This window comes from Larus michahellis, chromosome 3, assembly GCF_964199755.1.
Source record: "Larus michahellis chromosome 3, bLarMic1.1, whole genome shotgun sequence".
Classification (NCBI taxonomy): Eukaryota; Metazoa; Chordata; class Aves; order Charadriiformes; family Laridae; genus Larus; species Larus michahellis.
The window spans coordinates 46,038,900-46,060,082 of NC_133898.1; the positions used below are offsets into that span (position 1 = coordinate 46,038,900).

Sequence of the window (21,183 nt, forward strand, 5' to 3'; positions counted from 1 at the left end):
TACAAAGTATATTTATAAGCATATATATGATTTAATAAATACTTAATCTTTATTTATATATCTCAAAATCCTTATTTATACATCTCAAAGTATGAATGGAATGTGGAAGTGTGGAATGAAGTAGTAGTACCAACCATTTGACATGCATACATCAGATGCCAAGGGCAGTGAGTGACGGAAAAACTCATTGTATTTCTTGCAAAGAGTAATAAAGAATTCATTCCAATTTTCAGTAGACATTTCTCATGATAAACTGTTGTAAATGCATGAGGAATCCAACAATATGAATTGTGGCTTTCAAATGGTATTTTCAGCTACCAGAAGGGACTATTTTAGGATTTTCTTTTTCCTCTTAACCTTGCCTTAGAATGTTTCAGTAGTCATTTGTAATCAACTGGCTGTCTAACAAAATTAATATAAATGGGAAACATACTATAGTACAGCTGGTAAAATACTGGCTTTTGTAAGTCACTGATAAGTATTCACAGGTGAGAATATTGGTGAAAAGGGTAATTCATTGTTTGACTCCTAGAAAATTGAATGCGTTTTCAGGAGCTGCACAAAATTTGCAGAGACAGGTGCTGAAAGCTGTTGGTGTCTAAACAGAAAACCAATTTGAAATTCTTTTCTCATTTTGCTGGTTTCTTTTGTATGTGTTGGGTTGGGGTTTGGGGTTTTTTTGTTTGTTTCATTGTGCTATATGTTCTTCTGCTTTTCTTGTAGGGAATAAGCATGATGATGGCACACAAAGTGATTCAGAAAATGCTGGTGCACACCGGCATTACAGTAAGCGGGCAGCACTTGAAGAACACTTCAGGCATCATCATGCAGAGCTGAAGAAGTCACACCAGAAAGTCCATTCTGCAGAAAAGCAGCAAGAGCAAACTGGTTTGAGTCAGACTGCCTTTATGATTGAGTTTTTTGATGAAGACCATCCTCGAAAGAGACGTTCTTACTCTTTTTCTCAGAATGTAGGAGCTCTGTGCCCAGAATCTCCATCTCCAACACCTCATGCACGAGCTGAAAGAGTGAAACCTACATCAGGAGAGAAAACAGTCCCGTCATCTGTGCAAGCCAGCTCATCACATCACAGAGCAGTACACAGTGTTCATGCAAAACTTCTAAAACAAAAATCAGAAGAACCCTCTGCCGCGTTACCTGTCTTACAAGCTGCATTGTTAAGGAGTTCAGGAAGCCTTGGCCATAGGCCTAGTCAGAACCAGGAGATGGACAAAAAGTTGAAAAGCCAACAGGTTTCTGCTGCTACTGAAAAGGACAATGAGGATGACCAGAGTGACAAAGGTACTTACACTATTGAGTTGGAAAATCCTAATTCTGAAGAAATGGAAGCCCGTAAAATGATTGACAAGGTGAGAAACTTAAAATGTATACTGATGTCAAAGTGGTATGTGATGTGTGGGCAACAGTCTACCACTTTGATTCTACTTATTAAAGCTACTGCAATAATACAAGTTTTTTAACCGATCTATAATGATGAAATGTGGAATGTCATAAAAGCAGCAGCAGGCATTTGGTTAAAAATCATTCCTGTTTGATACTGCTGTTCTTCTAGTTTGGTAGTTTTAATGCATCTTCAAAAGATTTAAGTACTGTAAGAATACTAGGCAACAAAATTCAATTACCTGGTATTTTTATGAGAACTGTTAGATTTGAATTTATTATGTCCCTGTGGAAATACTCACCTGTTCTTAAAATCCTATGATCTCTGTAATTTTCAGTATATAAATTGGTTCCATCCTATTTGTCATATAGAATAGCATGTAAATGTTTTCTATACTTACAAAAAAAGTATATTCAATGACAGTAGCTTAAATTTCAGCATCCATTTTAAAAAGTAAGTATAAGAATGCTTTCATTTTCTGAAATTTTTTACGTGATAGCAATATCATTTTCCTAGTCTGAATATAGGTATATGCTTCATTAGGCTTAGGAATCTTATGATGACCAACTTTTGCTTCTTGGTAACAATATAAATAACAATACAAGTCGCAATTACAGTTAAATAACTGCAAATAACTCTTTCATTGGATTCAACCGGAAGATATGGGTAAGCAAAGCTATGTTTAATCATTCGGCTTAACTGACTGTTGAAGATGATTTTATTTTTTTTTCCAGTTACTGTTGTGTTTTCCTAAACAATCCATTGTGGTAGAATGCTGACATCCAAATCTAGGCAATTTTTTGGCCAATTTAACAGGAAATTAATAGCTTACTTGTTATAAAATCATCTAACGGTTGATTCTGTGTGTCTAAAACTTTTTCAGAGCTGAACAAATACATTAATACATTTAGAATGAATTTTGACTAAATGTTGAAAAATATTTTTTGAAAGAAAAGCTAGCTTCTCTATTTTGATTTTGTAGAAAAATGCTGACCTGGTAGCGAAATGGGAAATTTTATTACAGATGGCTTTATATTATAAAAGTTGTTTATGGAGCATTTGGGAGGGAGGGATTAAAACAATCACCTTCAGTAAAATCATAAATAATTTCACCTCTTACAAATTCTGAAAAGGGGACTTTTGACTTCTTTGAGTCAGGATTCACAGAATTTCTCAGAACTAAACTTGCTTCATTCCAAATGAAGCAAGTGAATATTGAAGAATGTAATTGCTTTGACGTAGTGACTAAAAATATCTACATTTAATTCTTAGGTTATAAATCTTCAATTAAATTGCACCAGAAAACGTGTAAGTCCTGTTTTTCTAAGTATAATTGAGCAATAGGTTTTATTTGGAAACCAGAAAAAAATAATAACATTTGGAAATCCACAATATATGTACTTTATAAGAATGTTAATACTGTCTAATGTTTAATAAGATTTCAAATTATTTGTGGTCTTTAATATCTGTTCAGGATATCCACAGTCAGTTTTTTGTTTGAAACAATTCTCTCCTCTTACAGGAGAGATTCAGGAACAGGAGGTGAACGTAAGTGTTAAGGATAGTAGTAAAGTACTGGTTAATATTCTTAGGATTATATAAAAAGCTTTTGGATATCATAAATACCCCTTACTGCTAACCTAAAAAGTGTCACCACTGGAACTTAAAGATTTACTAGGAAGTAAAGCACAGATGTTTTTTCTTTGAGATCTTCTGTGTCTTTTCACTTAGTATCTGTACTGAAGCATTATGAACAGTATATTTTACACCCAGTTCAGAGTCCTGCTGCACAATTCTTATTGGATTTGGTAATATGAAAGAAGTATAATTTTTTTTTATGAAGTGCAGAAAAACAGTGAAGAAAATCAAAACCAAATGGAAGCCAAAATTTCTTCCTCCAGCTGAGCTCAGCTTTGCTTCCCTCCTATTTTAAATTGCTAATGCTCTGCAGTCTGTTACTTTGCTGAAGGTGGGTAAGTGAAGAATAAGACAAAGACTTCTGTTAGCCTGTTTACTGCCGTGCTGCTTTATTGAAGATTTAAGAGAATTATTGGTGTACATTTTATCAATAATTCCAGGGTAACCTCTCTTTCTTTGTTGTCAGGTCAGTCCTTTTTCTCAGCAGTTACAATGCGTACTCAATTGAGTCTCATTTAAGAGTGTCTGTTGGTTCAAAAGATTGACTGAGATGCAAGAGTTGTATTTGCTAAGATTGGGGTGAAAATGCACTACAAACAGCAAGGATAACTTTCTAAAAAATTTGCACACATAATGCAGTCTTGCCAGTAACAATTTACACTAGGATGGTGCTGAGATCGTGTCTGGTTTACCTGAAGAATTTCCTATGGAATAAAATACTTCTGGGTTTGGGTATTTTTTCTCTTTTACTGGAAGAAAGGGTGAGAATGACCAAAATACACAAAGATTACTTTCGGTGTGACTCATTCACTTAGGAAACCTTAGCCTTAGCCTTGCTCCTGTAGGTAGAGTCTACTCTTCTCTGTAAAGAAACATAAGAGCAAACCACAAATGCAAGAGTGGCATTAACTTGTCAAAAATCAAGGCATGATTAATAATCCTTCTCTGAATTAAGAATGCAAGAGAGATATGCAGGAAATTGAAGTTAAATTCTTTTGAAGAGAGAATTTTGAAAAAATAGTCTGAAGGAAAGAGGAAGACATTTTCTAAGTATCAGAGGAAAGCTTTTTAGTGTGAGATACTTTTCCCTGAGAGAGAGGTGTAATCATTTATCTGCAGTGATGACTTCTCAGAGTGAATGTCTATCACTTACCTAAAATGAAATTTACTTCTATCACTTCCAAAAGCATTGAGACTCATGTCTTATGCAACTTTCAACATGTAAATAATTTGCTGAGCCAATGAAATTAAAATCAGACAAGATATCAAGATCTGACAGGCAAGGTCACTCGAATAAAATCAGCTTGTATAAATGCCCACAGAGACTGAACTGAGTAGGAAAAGATAAATTTGTTAAATTGTTTGCAAATTTGCAAGGTTTAAAAAAAATAGACCTGTACATGCCTGGAATCCTCCAAAGATTATTCCTGTTTCACTTGTATGTCAGTTAATCATTTGGATTGATTGTATTTTAAGATCTTCTGTGCTTCATGCCAGCCATGATAGGAACTGGTGTAATTACTTATTATTTCAGAAATACTAGTAATTATTTCTTCTGTGCTGTTATTTGAATTCTCTTCATAAATCTTAAAGGTGTTGTCAGAGCAAGTAAATATCTCTGCCTTGTGGCCAGCTTTGAACAGGTTGCTTATGACACACCAGTTCTAATTATGTCTTTTAGAACAAAACAAACATCTTGGAGAATAACTAAAAAATAAATTTTAAAAATTAAATAATAAGTAGAAAAATAAACAGCATCAGATTTTGTAGAGGTTAGGAGAAATCTCTGGCTACATTACTAAGCAGAGACAGAGAAGCAGTCCTCATAAGAAGATTTCGTAGTTGTTTCTGTTTTAAAATATAAGGCATATACATGTACATTTCCAGGGCAAATATCAAAACATGAAACTATCATAGAAGAAAAATGGGTATGGCTTAGGGGTTTTTTGTTTTGTTTTTGCTTAAGCGAATTTCATTTCATGGTATTTCTGAATGGAAAGATCTCCCATTTTAGAGATAGTGGTTATAATTTGCAAACAGTTGCAATCTGCAGTTGTTACCTGCTGTAACTGTGTTCTCTTGTGAGTCAATCAACTGGTGAGAATGCTACCTCCACAATATTTCTGTGCTTACATAGGATCCAGCTATGCTTTTCACAAGTAAGACAAACCCATGCACACAAACTCCAACTTGTATTACTGAGATTTTCGCCAAAACACATGTCCTAGTACTTCTGACTCATTTTATTTTTCAGTAACTTGACATTGTTACTATTTCTTTCAAATCCTGCTGGTTTTGATATATATAGAGATAGAACAAATACTGCCATTATTACTGGTATGGAAATGTGTCGTATATTTCCCTCGTCTATCACTAAGTTTACCTGCATTTTTATTCTATCATAGGTTTCCATATGGTCCTCTGTTACCTTTATTTTACAAAATATAAAGCAAGATTGGTGCTATTCCTCACAAATGTGTGAGATATTTTTATTTGTTCTCTACAGTATAAATGTATGGTTGTGTCTTAATGTTCTTTATAAATAGAGAACACTTGAAAAATAGCAATAAATCTTGTTTCCTAAAAGTCCTTTCATTAGCCAATGATATTTCTACATCGAGGTGTTCAAACATCACTTAAATTCATAGAGAAGTATGAATTGGTTAGTAAGCAAACAGGTTTATAAAATAAATACATTAACAAGGTGAAAGAAAGCTATGATTGAATAATAGATGCTGGGTCACTTTTTATACTTGTAGAGCTCTCTTCAAAATTACCATTGAGAGAAATTTCATCAATGTGTAAAGACGAAAACCTGCTCTTACATGCTACAAAGACCACCTTGAACATACCAGGCATACAATACTCTCTACTCAAATAGCTTCAGAAAGCCACAGTTCTTTCTAGCAGAATAATAGTTTTATTGTTGCAGCGGACAGATAAGTACAAAATAAAACAAATTCAGGATTTCTATTTGATTTAGAACATATTTTCAGTGTTAATTTTAACACATACAATACACAAGTAAATGGGGCAGTTTGTAGGATTTGTTTTTCCTTTACATCCAGCCGTTCTGCCCCTTAGATAGGTTCAGTGCTTTCTTCTGTTAACACTTAGCAATTGCTCTCTATTTTGCACTAAGTTATAAATTTTCTATCTGTTTTACGTTTTTTAAATAACTTAATTTGTTCTGTTAGAAGGAGGTTATTCTCTGCCATCATATCAGGTTAAAAAATCTTCCTAGGACACAGAAAAGGTAAGTCTGTCAGTGGATGAAGGAATTCAAAATTATATTTCTGCAGTTCATCTTCCTTTTTGTTGATATAAAAAGACTGAAAATTATCAGGCTAATGAGCTTCCTTTTTTCAATAAAGCAAAATACTACCAGTAATAAATTTTAATAAATGAATGTGCAAATAATTCTGGATGTGTTTGGAATATTAAATACTTTGAGGCTGTTGCAATAAATAAAAAGCAACTCAGTGAGTTTTTTGCAAGCTCTTCCAGGGTTTTCTTGAGGGCTGTCCTTTTTTGTTTGTTTTGTGTTGTGTTTTTTTTGTTGTTTTTCAGCCAGTTTCATTTCAGGGTATTTCTGAATGGAAATACTTTGTGGAAGTATAGCAGAGTTAAACTATTCTGTGCATGTGTGGGAAGGGAAGGAACAGAATAGAGGCTATGTATGTGTTTCAATTCTCATCAGCCTAGCTAACCAGGGAATCTAGAATGCTATAGCAGCTAATATGTGTATGGAAACGTTGGGCTTAGATAAAGTTTTGTTTGGTCACAAAATAGTTTTCTTCAGTTATATTATATTCATTTAAATTTCCTGATAAATAATTGATTTTTTTCATTAGCAAAGTAATTTTAAATCTCAAATTCAACATTTTGATTTCCAACCAGAAGTAAAACTTGAAAAAAGGTAACGAAAAAAACAAACCTCAGTCCATCCTTCTGCCATCTTCAAAAAGAATTATTGTAACTATTTAATGATTTTGTTTTCATTGCAAAGTTCATATTTTAGATCATGTTCCAATTTATTTTAAATCGCAAAACGATGCTGTTTTAAAGTCTTTGTTTACATAGCTACCCAGGCCATAACAGTAATGACCTTGTTTTTAACGTCCATGCTATCATCTTTAATTTTACTTTATTATATACTGTGCAAAGAGAATACATAAAATACTATTCTATTGACGCAATCTTGAGAGAGATTCTTTTTTCCTCTTTAAAAATTTGGAATAACTAAAATTTTGGAGAGAAAGCTGTGTTGTTGTTCATACGGACACCAGGTTTTCCATTTTCGTTTTTTACATCTTACTGCTTGCGATGATACCTATATTTCAGTTTAGTTTGCCTCTTCTTGTTTTTTTTTTTTTTTTTGTTTCTTTTTTGAGTATGTGTTTGAATGGGAATCTATTCTGAAAGGCAATTATAATAAAATGGAATCTCCTTACTCGCTTTGCTTGCAGGGTATGTTCATACCATATTATGTTACTGGCTAATGTGTTCTTCAAGGACTCCGTACTTTTATTTTTGAATGATTTGTTGTTGTTGCTTTAAGTTTTCATAAAGCTTTTTTACCAGATCTTGTCTTCTCTGTTTTCAAACCTTGAAGTTTTATCAATAATCTTGCAGGTAGCATGAAACATTGTATTAAGTGTAAAATAACTGCTAAATGAAGAATTGTGGACTGACAAGTTTAAGATTAATGTTATTCTAAATATTTTGAAAGTCAGAGTGACAAAGTCATAAGTAGGTATTTTATTACATTGTTATATTTGTATATATCAGTCTACTGTGAGAAGTATCGACTAATTCAGATGTTTTCTATCATTTGTAAATAGTGTACAATGCACAGCAGGGATTGATTTTAAAACATGGAGCCATATACCAAATCAAAACATTTTTTTAAGATCTGCAAGTTTTTTTAGAAAATGTATATTCTGAAAAGAATCAAGGGACAGGGAGTAAGTTAAGAGAAAAAAAAATTTCAGCATGTTTCAATGACTGTTTAAGAAACCAAATATCTGTTTTCAGAAAATGATTTTCAGATCATCTGTCTTTACACACCCTCTAGGTTTAATTGCTTTTAGCATTGCTTCAGCAGTTTCATCTATAAAGAATGCCTTTTAGCCCCACAGAGAGTCTTGGTTGCAGAATGACCATATTTTATAAATACAGTGCTGAAAAAGCAGTAGAACAGTTGAAGCCTATCAAATCATCTGAGTATTTGGTCAAGAATTCCAAGGATGTTTGTAATCTTTTTTCTTCTGAGGGGAAGAATCTTATTGTTTCCTTTTGAATTTGGAATTCTAAAGAAAATGAATCCTTCACTATAGCAAATAGGTATAAAATATGTGTGCATGTAAATATGTAACTGGCGTCTGGTAACAGGAAGTTATTAGACTTGGCACATTGATCCCTTTCATTCGCTTATGTAGCTTTTTTTATACCAGACTGTCTTGCATCTGATTCTATATCTTCATTATATAGTTAAAATGACATAAACAGCTTCTGTGAAAATCCGTGGCTATTCGTGAGATATGCCCTGCACAGAACACAGTCTGTTTGCCTGGAGTGGTTAGGATAACTGCCAAGAACAAGCAAAAACTATTAAAATCAGACTTCTCAGAAGCAACTTGGTTAAACACAGTTCATGCAGTAGCTAAACACCAAGTGAACTTAGGCATTGTGCTCTGACTTATCATGCTTTCTCAAAGGCGGGAAGAAAATATTTGCCTTTTGTCTTTTCTATCTGATCAGTAACTCTGACTTTTAACAACCAATTTACTGTATATTATGGATGTCTGGACTATCTTCTTTGGAAGAATCATGAGGAGCTCAGTCTGAACACATTGCCAAGATGATCTGCTGTAACGATCTGAAGCCTCTTCCATTTCTCTGCTGTCTGGAATCCTCTCTTCCCGTCAATCAAGCATCCTCTGAGTGTGGCTTATTTACACTTCTTTTTGCTTAGTACATCCAAACTGTGTCCAAATCCTGCTTGTGTTTCCAAATTCATGTCTCTTCCCTGTTTCTTTTTTTTCCCCTTTTTTCTTTCTTCCTTTCTTGCTGGTCTGACTGTATCAGTTCGCAGCTCAGTTTCTGAAACATACTTTTATTTTACTTCCCTGAAAATCAAATCTCATCTTCCTTTCCCCTAAAAAGTTAGGAAACATAATTGCTATTATAATTTACGTTCCCATCACTTTACGATGGTGAATACCTTATTTCAAATTTAATCACTTGCTCCTTGTTTTATTTTGCCATGGTCCTGTCTAATGCACTGTGGAGTACAGTCCCTTGTGCCTTACCTATTCTCCGCTTTGATTTGGTTTGCCTTTTTAACGGTTCACCTTTGGATTCCCTCTTATATACTTTCTGTCTTTGGGTTTTGTTCTGCTCCTTGTGTACAGATTTTCTACACTGAAATTATTAACATTTAAGTCATCATCCTTTTCAAATACATCTCCAGATTGTGGCTGTAACTGTTGTTAGGATCTGAAAGAACAGAAGGGGAATTACTCAAATACTTCTAGTTTACAAATACCATTATTAATGGGTAGCTCTCTGAATTGCAACTAGAATCATTATTTATTTGTTGGTTTTCTGTTAATCTTATTAATATTATTATTAATTGTTGCCTATCTGTTAAGACCACACCAAATTTTAAAACTAGATAGAATTCTTCAGATTTTTATTTTGAATAAAATTTATGCTCCTAGTTTGTGTTAGTGCTCTTCAGAATGCTTTCTAATGCTTTGTGTAGTAAGTATGTATGCAGAGCAATAGAATCTCTGTTCTAATACACATAATTTGCTATAAAACTGAGTGAACATATTAGGAGTCTCAAATAAGACCTTTTTTTCCATTGATATCAGTATCTTCAGCAATGATTTGCCTGAGGAACTGTATCTGTGGATGTTAGGTACTGAGTAATTATAATTTTGTAGAACTGCAGTGTGATCTTCATAAACCATGAAATAGTTTAAAATTAATGTCCTGGCATTAAATAAAAGTAAGTATTAAGTCTCCCAACACTAGGAACTCTGAAAGGCACGTAGATGAGATACAACTGGAAGAAGTTTATTCTTACTCAAGAACTTTATAAATAGCACCTAAGGAAGACATCAAGTTGCGTTTTGTTGGGTTTTTCTTAGCTAACCCATTTTCTTCCTTTTGATTCAGAAAAATGGTTCCTTGTGCCATTAATTTTTCTGATCAGTTTTTATTTTAATTTCTGGAAGGTCTCACATACATCAGTAAAGAAAAACTGCTTCTGTGGTTTTAAAGTATCATCGCTTTTGATAATTAAAGTCATTATACTGACTTCTAGTGTAGTTCATCTGTGGTACAAAAGATATTAATTCATGTGTTGGGGGACAGGGAAGGGGGAAAAGGAGAGTGAACAAGACCAATTCCCAGTCCACTAAAGCTAGCTTGTGCTAAAGCTATGTTTCAGCTATTGTGACAAGCAGGTGTGCTCTGAGTCATGAGCTGTTTTCACAGGGAAATGTGTATGGCCTGCCAAAACAGATTACTCCACTTTCTACAAAATTAGCCCTTGCAGAAAAGAACAAGGCATGTGCCCGGGCTTGGCCCTGTAACTCGTGCTGTCTCCAAAAACACAACAGTACTTGCAATTATTGCATCTTGCTTGTATTGTGTTACATAGATTGTGTTAATTCTTGTTTGTTATTGGATAAAGAATTTTTAAAATTACTTGTTTATTTAGATAAAGTTATATTCTCAGTTACAATGTTGCAAAGACTGTTGCTGAGATAAAGTGATGGAATTTATTGATGACTACATCAAGGTGCAATTGTTTTGCTATCAGTTATTTTGTACTTCTCCACTTTTCAGGTTGAGTTTGCATTCCAGCAAGTAACAGCATCATGCATAGGACTTGCTATATTTTAGCCTGCTGTTTTGTCCCTTTGTTTTACTTGTAGAACCACAGATTGTAAATGGAGTATCGTAGGGGGGAATCTTTGGAGAGCTTACCATTCATTGCTTTGAAATTGAAAAGTGTGTTTCATGAACTTTTTCCCTGCTAATGTAGGAGATTTCATTACGTGTCAGCCACAATGTAAGCAGTTCTGCAATTGAGAAATTGCTGGATTTCCCTTTGGGTTTTCTCAAAGCTGATTCTTTGAGCTTGGAAGGCTGACCTGAGATGCTAAGTTATTACCTAGGATACTCTTATTAAGGATCATAGGATCACATAAGCTGGAAAGGACATTAAGAGGTCTCTAGACCAACCCCCTGCTCAAGGCAGGGACAGCTTTGAGGTCAGACAGGTTGCCCAGGACTTTATCCATTGGGCCTTCACGCCCTACAAGGACAGAGACTAGGCAGCCTTGCTTGGCTGTCCTTAGAATGAAAAGGCTTTTCTTTATATCCTGTCTGAACCTCTCTTGTTTCAATTTATGCAAGTTACCCTTGTCCTTCTGCCGTGCACCACTGTGAAGAGCCTGCCTGTCATCTTGATATGCTCCCCATAGGTAGTGTGCGCTGCTGTTAGGCTCCCTCAAAGCCTTCCCTTCTCCAGACTGATCAAGACCAGCTTCCCCAGACTCTCCTCACAGGGAAAGTCCTTGACCATCTTGGTGACCCCTGTTGAGTTCCCTCCAGTTAGACAATGTCTCATGTATCGGGGGGACCACAACTGGACGGTCTATCACCTGTTAATCCATTTGCTTAAGAGGTCAACTGGATTGCAGGTTGAGCAAAATTATGTTGACTACATTTCATAAAAGGGGATTGATTTTCTACAGCAATGTTGTGGTCATTCCCTTGCCATTCAGAATGTCCTGATATACAATGGAAATTGTTTCATGCTCCATAACAATGAAGTAGTTATTTTTAAACACCACCACCACAGTTTATATGATGTTTCTGACAGTTCCACTATTACAGTTGTGTGGCAGAAACCCTGCAGGAACCCCGTGTAATAGTGTAGGTTGGTGCAGTGCCCAGATTTTTCCCTGTCAGTCAGATTTCGGGGATTCTGTGAAAATTACTAACCTGGTTTTTGTTTTGTAACTTTATGAAACTTGAAGAATTTAGGATGAAATAATTTACTTTTTCTGCTAAAATATATAAAATATTTCATAAAAATAAATAACAGGACAGAGCAGGGTAGAAAATTTTAACTTTCCAGAATGATTGCTTATAGGAAGCTGTTAGCTTGAAAATACCTTTCTCCAGTAGTTTAATTTTTAAATGTCATCTCTTTAAAAATCAGCATTAATATGTGTTGGTTTGTTGTGTTGTTTTTTTTTTTAAAAAAAAAGATTTCTAGGAATTGTTTTCTTCATGGTGCATACAGCTACCTAAGTTAAAAAATAAACATATTACTCCACATTCCCCAGACTCTCTCCAAAAAAGCAAGATCATGATTTTGTGAAAGTCTGTATTGTTTACAGTGATATAAAAAAGTGTAAAAGATTTAGGAGGCTTCTTTTTTCTTTGACAGCTCTGTGGATACGTGTGATCTGAGATGGTTAGGAAAGTTCTTGAAGTCATAGAATGCATAGATTCTCTTTACTTCCTTTATCAAAAATGAAACAAAAAAAGTCATTCTTCCAACATCTCACCATGTCCAAACCTGTATCTTGGAATCTGGCTTCATCTTTTTCTTCCCCAAAACACAGTTAATCAAAATATAGATGGTGGTTGCTTCTGTTTAAAGCTATAGCTGCTGTCTCTGACAAACACAAGCTTTACAGAAAGAAACTTCAGTCTTTTTGTATAAGTAGATAAGAGATGCAGTGATGGGTGTCATCAGGATTTTTTTGGTTACATTATTCCCTAGACCCCACTTAAATGACTTTGAAATCATGAAGATATTTAAAGAACAGAAACATCTGAAGAATTGTAAGCCTTGAAGAATGTTATTCTGTCTTTGCAGGAAGATACAGGTGTCCATCCATTCAGGCTTCAATCACAACAGCCCAGTGTTTGCACACATACCTTATCATAGCTATCCATCAAGTTCAAATTGCGTTTTTCTAAATGGTAGAGAGATTGTTTCCAGCAGAAACCTTCAGGTTATTCCATGACTGTTTCTGATGAGGGTAGATTCTCACTAATTGGCAAACAGCATAAGTGGATTGGTTAATCGTGAAATTCTGATGGTATTCATTTTCTGAAGATGTGTGACAGGTGTGTAAGTGATGTCCTAAATTTTGTCAAATATTAAACATGAGTTGTTTTACTTTTTTTAATAGTTTTCTTATTTAAAGTCTTAATTATGTATTAATGGCGTTGTTTTCAAAGGGCTTTTATGTATCACGGTTCTGAAATTAGGCTTTGGACTAGATCACACCTTTGTGAATCTCTTCTTTCTTGCTGAGAATAGGAGCTTTACAGTTGTGTGGCAATGGAACTTCAACAGGGCGGGTGCATGCATATACCAGTACTCCTAGATGTAGAATGAATGTGTAGTGCAAAAATATACATTTATTGAAGAAGATGCTTTCCCTTTCTTTCTAGTAATAGCGTCCCCAAATATTTTGCTTATCTTTTCTGGTCTATGATATCCACACTATATATACAGAGGGAGCATTAGGAGTAGTATTGGGAGGTAAATCTATTACCTGTATCTTATTGATATCCATATTACCTTCCACAGAAAAAATAGGCAATATTCAAATTTGGTTTTGCAGTAATTTCAGTAATAGAGGAAGAATAACAAAATTTGCTTAAATAGGAAAGGTAAGGCTGAAAGAAAGAAGCCTTACGTGCTGCTGTTTGTGATACAAGTAAAGAAATTTGAGATGGTAAATTAATGTGGCACCGGATAATATGAAGTAATTTACAGGCGGCAATTTACTCCTGTAGTCCCAATCAGATATAGAAGTGTTGAATTCGTATTTTCCTTCAGATGGTTACTTGATAAAATCAGAACGTCCTTTCATTCAAAAGAACGTGTAAAACTCTGTAGTCAGTGCAACTACATTAAACAAGGAAAAAAGTGGCTGCAGAATAGCAGTATACTCAAAGAAAGGAGACAGTCAATGATAACTGGTTTATATCTTCAAAAATTGCTACAGCTCTACAAATGAAAAGTATATCATTAAAGAGAAAAGTTATATCATACTTTTTTAAAAGAAAATAGATATTATTAAATACTCTTAAGCAACCGGTGCATAAGTGTATCTAGACGTGATTTATGTATTAATTGAAAATTGGGGAGCATTGCCTGAATTTTAGAATTGCAGAAAGCAGACTTTTCTTATGAGAGCAAAATACAAATCTAATGCATTTGTAAAAGGTTCCTCGGTTATGAATGTATAAAATGCTATGGCAACATCTTTCTGGACATTCAGAAGAGCATAAGGAGCAGTTGAATGACAGGGTGCCTAATTTATTTTTTTTCTTCATCTGCTTCTTGGTCACTAAAAAACATTATGGTTTGTGGCCATCTAGTGGTGAATCCTTTTTAAATACACTAAACTTGTTCAGAATTTTAATAAACCACTTTTCTAGCTTTGCTGTGCAAAACTGAATTCCAAAACAGTTTTGGGTAAAAAATAATTCTGTGTATCTTTTTCTCTTTTGCACTAGTAGTATTTTGTACAGGAGGATAACATCTGTCAAGGTCATTTCCTTCTTTTCTGTCTTTTTCCAAGACAAAACAATTTTTGATGTTAACAGTTTCTTTTTAGCAGTCAATGTCAATGTGCATGGGGTTTTTCCATTTTTATTCTGTAATTTTTTTAATGTCCAAGTCCTTAGTAGTAAAGTAGTGAATTTATTTCGTAGCAGAAATTTATAAATTTTATAAATTATGTTTCCAAGATACAAAATATTCTGTAAAATATCTTTGAAGTATACATCAGTTCTGAAAGCAATTCATATTCCTTAGTATCTATGACTCATGAGAAATTTGGTAGACAATATGCTAGCTCTCCTTTTTAAGTCCTTATCACTAAATTTCCTTGGTAATAACATTTTTCTAGTATTTTTCTCTGAGCAATGATTTTAAAATATCATAGGAAAATTATTCTCAGAAGCAGAAGGGATTAATGTAAGTATCAGTAGGAAACAGTGTAGTAGAAGAAACATGGCAAGTCACCTCTTGAATGAGATGTGTCTGCATGGTTTGTGAGAACTGGTGGACTTTAACATCTGCTAAGTCCCTAACAAATGAAAAGCGGAAATTTTGTTTGTATTAGAGAAATAATTCAACAAGCGTATGAGTAGCAGATGTAAATGTTTGTGTTTCTTGTTTTCACTAGATAATAGCAAAAATCTGAAAATTTGGTGGTTCCATTTTTCCTTAATTGTTTTTTCCTTAATTGGGAAATGGACTGTAAAATGTTTTTTGTAATGATTTTGCCTTTACCTTTTCTTTCTTTCATCAAAATGTCATTTTTTCATATCTGACCATTCCAACTAGCAGTTCTTTCAATTTTCACAGTGTTGACATAGACTTCTGCTTTTTTTTTTAATTGCTGTAGACATTTCTTCTATTTAACTGTAGATTTCACCAAGATGACAGATAAGCATAATACAACAAAAATTCTTTAAACTCACTATCCAGCATGCCACCATCCATCCATTAACATTGAACATTGTATCGGGATGGTATTGGGTTAATGTATGTAATGGTTTGTTTCATTTTCAGGTATTTGGAGTGGATGACAGCCAGGATTATAATAGGCCTGTTATCAACGAGAACCAGAAAGATTTAGTAAAAGATTGGGCTATAAATTCTGCTACAGTAGTGCTGGAAGAAAAAAGACCACTGAGTACAACTGGATTTCTTGACACAGAGGTAGAATTTAATTTTTGATGGTCTTCTTTTTTCTTCCAATAAGAGAGAGCACTAATAACTGACCAGTAAGTGTTAAACAGCAAACAAAACCTTGCCTAGAAAACGTTAGCTCAGATCTATAAGTATTTTATTTTTCCTAGGCCATTATTGCATTGTCAAAACTTCTCTGTCAGAGACGTTACCTTGTGAAGGTGTTTTAAACTTTGCTACCTTTCTATGTGCACTAACACCAGTGTATTGGAAATGTAGCAGGAGCTTCCTTGCGACATTATATTTGTAACATACACTTGCATAATATATACTTCTTGTAAGTTTTGCAGCAGAACTGAGGAAAAACTGATATGTTTTATAGCCCAAATCAACTGTATTCAAATTCAGAAATAAGGTGTATGCATTCAATGTGAAATACAAGGTCACCTAGGAAAAAAATGATGGATAATACATTTCAAATTTTCTTCCAAAGCCAAAGGACTTTAGCTTTTTGCGTTCAGGGTTTGAGTTCCCAAGTGAGATGCTACTCATGAGAAGTCACTTATGTTAATTTCCTCAGAAGCAGTATAATCAGTTGGTAAAAAAGTATGCAAAGGAAAATGCCTGTTCTTTATATATGACTCAGAATATGCACACAAGCTAGATGTTAACCGTATTTCATATTGAAATCTTGGGAGGCATTCTGATATAGTTGTGATGGATAAACTGTAACTTAAAACGTGTTGGGAACAGAACGGGCTTACACTGGAGCAGAATTAATCTGGAAACAGTCACGAAGCACACCACACTTACTTCTGTTTGCCATGGCAAACTGTTTCTGAAGTATGATCCTGTAAATTAGCAAACTTTAAAAATAATCAAATTTTCTGGAATATATCAAGAGCTTAAAGTATGAGTGTGTGCCTGCTATGCAAATATATTGGGTTTAGTATGTAGGAATCTGTTTCTCCTAGAGAAGGTGTGGTTTGTCATGGTTGTATTTTAGCTACTGTGCAATCTTGATACACTAAGTATGTTACTGTATCTCGTAAGGTTACTGTTTCAAGCAAATTATTGCTGTACAGCATGGGCATATCAGGTGGAAGAATTTGACAAACTTTGCCTTTCACCTTGCCTGTTTGCATGAATCTATAACCACAGGTTTTCCTTCTCTTCTTTTTCATGCCTTTTGCAGCATTCAGCTCTTTTGTGCTATATCAGTTTTCAAGATTATTAAAACTATTGATATTTTTCCATTTCTATAATTTCATAATCAAAAGAAGACATTATTTTATGAGCATAATTGAGATTTCTAGGTGTCATATTTTGCAAATAACAGGGTTTGATTTTAGAGGACTGGGACTTCAGCAATCATAGGGCAGGTTTAAGGATCCTTCTGGCGATGGCATACTAAAACTCGCTTTGATTTGGGTTGAAATTACAACGGATGATGCCTTTTTATTACTGTGGATGCTTTGCTGAATAAAAAGGTCTCTGTGTATTGGAAAGGGAATGGGTTATTTGGCATAGTCTTAATTTACAAGATTGTTATGAGGCATAATAGGGGAAAAATGAAAATTGGTAGGTAAAGGAGAAAAACTGACATAAGCAATGTGGATATAGCAAGAATTAGTGTAAGAAGAGTTGAGGACAGATGAAGGTGGAAAAAGCATACTAGAGAAATGTTAAAAATAGAAGTTGGCTGATACGTATATACATATTGATATATATATGTATATAAGTATTGATAAGTAAAAGATAAGCTAATTCAGAAAAACAGAGGTGTGTTTTGTAGTTTCATAATGGGAAAACAATGATGAGGATAACTGTTGAGAGAAGATTGTAGTATTTAAAGTCTTATTACCAAAACTCACACTCTGTTTGTTTTATCATTAGGAAAGGGAGAGGCAAATGTGTTTGATTTGTAAAGTACATAGGTATGATGTTCTCATTATATACAAACTTTACTTCTTGTGGGTTTTGGAAGACTTGCTGCATTACTGGAAGACTGAGCTGCAGATGATAAGTTAATAAACTTTATTGAAGATCTTGGCTAAATAGTGAGATAACCTCGGGGGAGCTCAGTGTTCCAGGCTTCCATCCACTTAGATTGTGGGTGGACCTTGTTCCAGCTGCCCATCAAAGTTGTATCCATAGATGATTTAGTAGAATAAGGTGAATCCAGAACATGATTGACATAGAAAAATTCAAGAATAAACATTTTAGAGATTTCAATTCAGGAAGATGGAAAAGATGTCTCAGGAAATTATGACAATTTTATAAAACGGATTTTGGGGTTGAAAGATTATTTTGAACTTAAATATCTTAACTTTACAGCACTTGTGAGGTATCATGAACAAGGTGTGTGGAAAGGATCTAAATACTGCTGTTATTTTAAAGAAATTATTAGCTTTTCCTTTGATACGGTACGTTTTGGTACTTTGGACTAGTGTATGTCATGAGACTAAATGAAGTGTGGAGTGAGTGTCTGACACAGTTGGATTGAGCCTGCATGCACTGGTTCTTGCTTTTTCGGTGATTACAGGTAGGCAGTAAAAATACTAATTCCGTCTATTTAAAATATTTAAATGTTGTTATTTTCTATATTATAAGCTGCCACTTGCCAACCAAGGTAAGTGTGATTTAAGAACCAAAGTTAAATAAGATAGAGAACAAAGAGAATATTATTGTTGTTGTCGTTGTTATATTTAGTTATTCCTACTGTGTGAGCTTGATTAATACAAATACTGCAGATATTTGGGCTATGATTTATCCATCAGCTTCCATTGAGTTTTTAGCGGCCAGTTATCTATGCTAACCACAGTTCTTAAATAATACGTGGTTTATCTACATTGTCTGTGATGTGCATCTTAAGGACATACGTGGTTTTTGTTTGGTTTGTGAGGTTTTTTTAAAGTTTTTATTAAGACTGCAGCACAGTTAGAAACCTGGTTCTGCGTCTGCAGGGACATCAGTGCCATTGACTACAGTGTTTCTTTTTCTACTTTGAATGCCCATTTCATGTGTTTCCCTCTGAAGATAAAATAAATAATACTGATGACATTCTGAATACTGAATAACTTCATTCCAGTAAATATTTGCTATATTGCTTCTTAGAAGTTGGGAACTGGTGTGTATATTTAGAGGCTGTATTTCTTTTTCTTTGTCCTCTCTAATTACACTAATTTTCTGTCTTTCTGTAGAACAAACCATTCAGTCTGAAGTTTGGTACTTAGTTTTGTTTGAACTTAGATGCTATACTGAAACATAGAATGAGTGCGTCACCAATGTCATATGGCTGTGAAAAGGCAAATATGACCCTTGGATACCCTGGAAAATGTATTGTCAGTAGAAAAGGGCAGTGTTGTCACCAGGGTGGAAAGTGTTGGTAAAACTTCCTATGAAATACCGGCAGTAGAATTGTTACCATTCTTTAAGAAGGGTGAATACAAGACTAGAGAAGGTACAAAGAGGTCTACCCAGATTATTAAGGAAATTGAGATTTACCTTATAAGAACAGATTGATAGAATTCATTTAGTCTAGCAAAGTAGTAGCTGAGATGGGTTTTGCTGTATAAGCGGAGTAAATGCAACAAAAGGAAAAAGAACTATTTAAAATAGATGTCAGTGTTGTTCCAGGAACAAACATGAAGGCATTGGCTGTAAATAAAGTGAGTATAGAAATTCAAAAAAAGAGTGGGAGTGGGTTGGGGAGGGGCTAAAAGAACTGCTTTCAAGACGCACTTCAATTTATGAAAGGATGGCATAATATGATTCTTACAACATGAGATCATAGAAAGGTTAGAGTTGGAAGGGACCTTAAAGATCATCTAGTTCCAACTCCCCTGCCATGGACAGGGACACCTCCCACTGGACCAGGCTGCTCAAAGCCCCATCCAGCCTGGCCTTGAACACTTGCAGGGATGGGGCATCCACAGCTTCCCTTGGCAACCTCTTCCACTGCCTCACCACCCTCACAGTAAAGAATTTCTTCCTAATATCTAATCTAAATCTACCCTCCTTCAGTTTGAAACCACTACCCCTCATTCTGTCACTACAATTCCTGATAAAGAGTCCCTCCCCATCTTTCCTGTAGGCCCCCTTTAGGTACTGGAAGGCTGCTATAAGGTCTCCCCAGAGCCTTCTCTTCTCCAAGCTGAACAACCCCAACTGTCTCAGCCTGTCTTCATAGCATAGGTGCTCCAGCCCTCTGATCATCTTCATGGCCCTCCTCTGGACCCACTCCAACAGGTCCATGTCCTCCTGTTGGGGACCCCAGAGCTGGATGCAGTACTCCAGGTGGGGTCTCTCAAGAGAGGAGCAGAGAGGCAGAATCACCTCCCTAAACCTGCTGGCCACGCTTCTTTTGATTCAGCCCAGGATGCGGTTGGCTTTCTGGGCTGCAAGCACACATTTCTGGGTCATGTTGAGCTTCTCATCAACCAACACCTCCAAGTCCTTCTCCTCAGGGCTGCTCTCAATCCTTTCTCCGCCCAACCTGTCTTTGTGCTTGGGATTGCCCTGACCCACGTGCAGGACCTTGCACTTTGCACTGTCAAACTTCATGAGGTTTGCATGGTCCCACCCCTCAAGCCTGTCCAGGTCCCTCTGGATGGCATCCCTTCCCTCCAGCATGTTGACTGCACCACGCAGCTTGGTCTCATTGGCAAACTTGCTGAGGGTGCACTCAATCCCACTGTCCAGGTCACCAACAAAGATGTTAAACAGCACTATCCCAGTACCAACGTCTTAGGAACGCCACTTGTCACTGGTCGCCACTTGGACATCAAGCTGTTGACTGGAACTCTTTAAGTGCAACCGTCCAGACAATTCTTTATCGACCAAGTGGTCCATCCATCGCATCCATCTGTCTCCAATTTAGAGACAAGGGTGTCATGTGGGACAGTGTCAAACGCTTTGCGTAAGTCCGGGTAGACGACGTCAATTGCTCTTCCCTTATCTACCAGTCCTGTAACCCCGTCATAGAAGGCCAACAAATTGATTACTGGAGATGACTGGAGTAAGTGGAGTAAGTTTTATGATACAGCTTGTTGAAATTTATTTTTAAAAAAATATTATTCTGCTCTGAAATGCCAAGTATGTCAGGTCATGTGTGTGTGCTGTGGGGTTTTCTTCAGATGTAGAGCCTGAAGCCCTAAATCTTCAGGCTGAATACTAAGTCCACAGAAATCCATTGGTACATTTTCTGAAGATCTATTACTCCAGTTTAGTTTGCATATGCAATAAGCATAAGGGAAAGCAGAGTTAATACAAATTTTAAAAGCTGGTGTCTTTTACCTAAACCAGCTTTTCTGGAAGACTAGGAAATTCCTGTTTGGTATTCAAGAGAAGATTTGGAGGATTGCTTCCTTGAGAGCCTGCAAGATGC

The 21,183-nt window shown here is 35.4% G+C and overlaps 1 protein-coding gene across 7 annotated transcripts in view; it reads left to right on the forward strand.

Annotated features, from left to right (window-relative positions):
• The window catches only part of CEP170 (centrosomal protein 170), a 105,303-nt gene that overhangs the window by 48,656 nt on the left and 35,464 nt on the right, over positions 1-21,183 (forward strand). For 4 of the 7 annotated variants that reach the window (XM_074579982.1, XM_074579981.1, XM_074579983.1 and 1 more), the window contains exons 9-10: positions 724-1,370; positions 15,675-15,824. In XM_074579982.1, coding sequence (XP_074436083.1) covers positions 724-1,370; positions 15,675-15,824 — 797 coding nt within the window. The remainder of the gene's footprint in view (positions 1-723; positions 1,371-15,674; positions 15,825-21,183) is intronic. The other 3 variants (XM_074579985.1, XM_074579984.1, XM_074579986.1) reach the window with 1 other exon arrangement.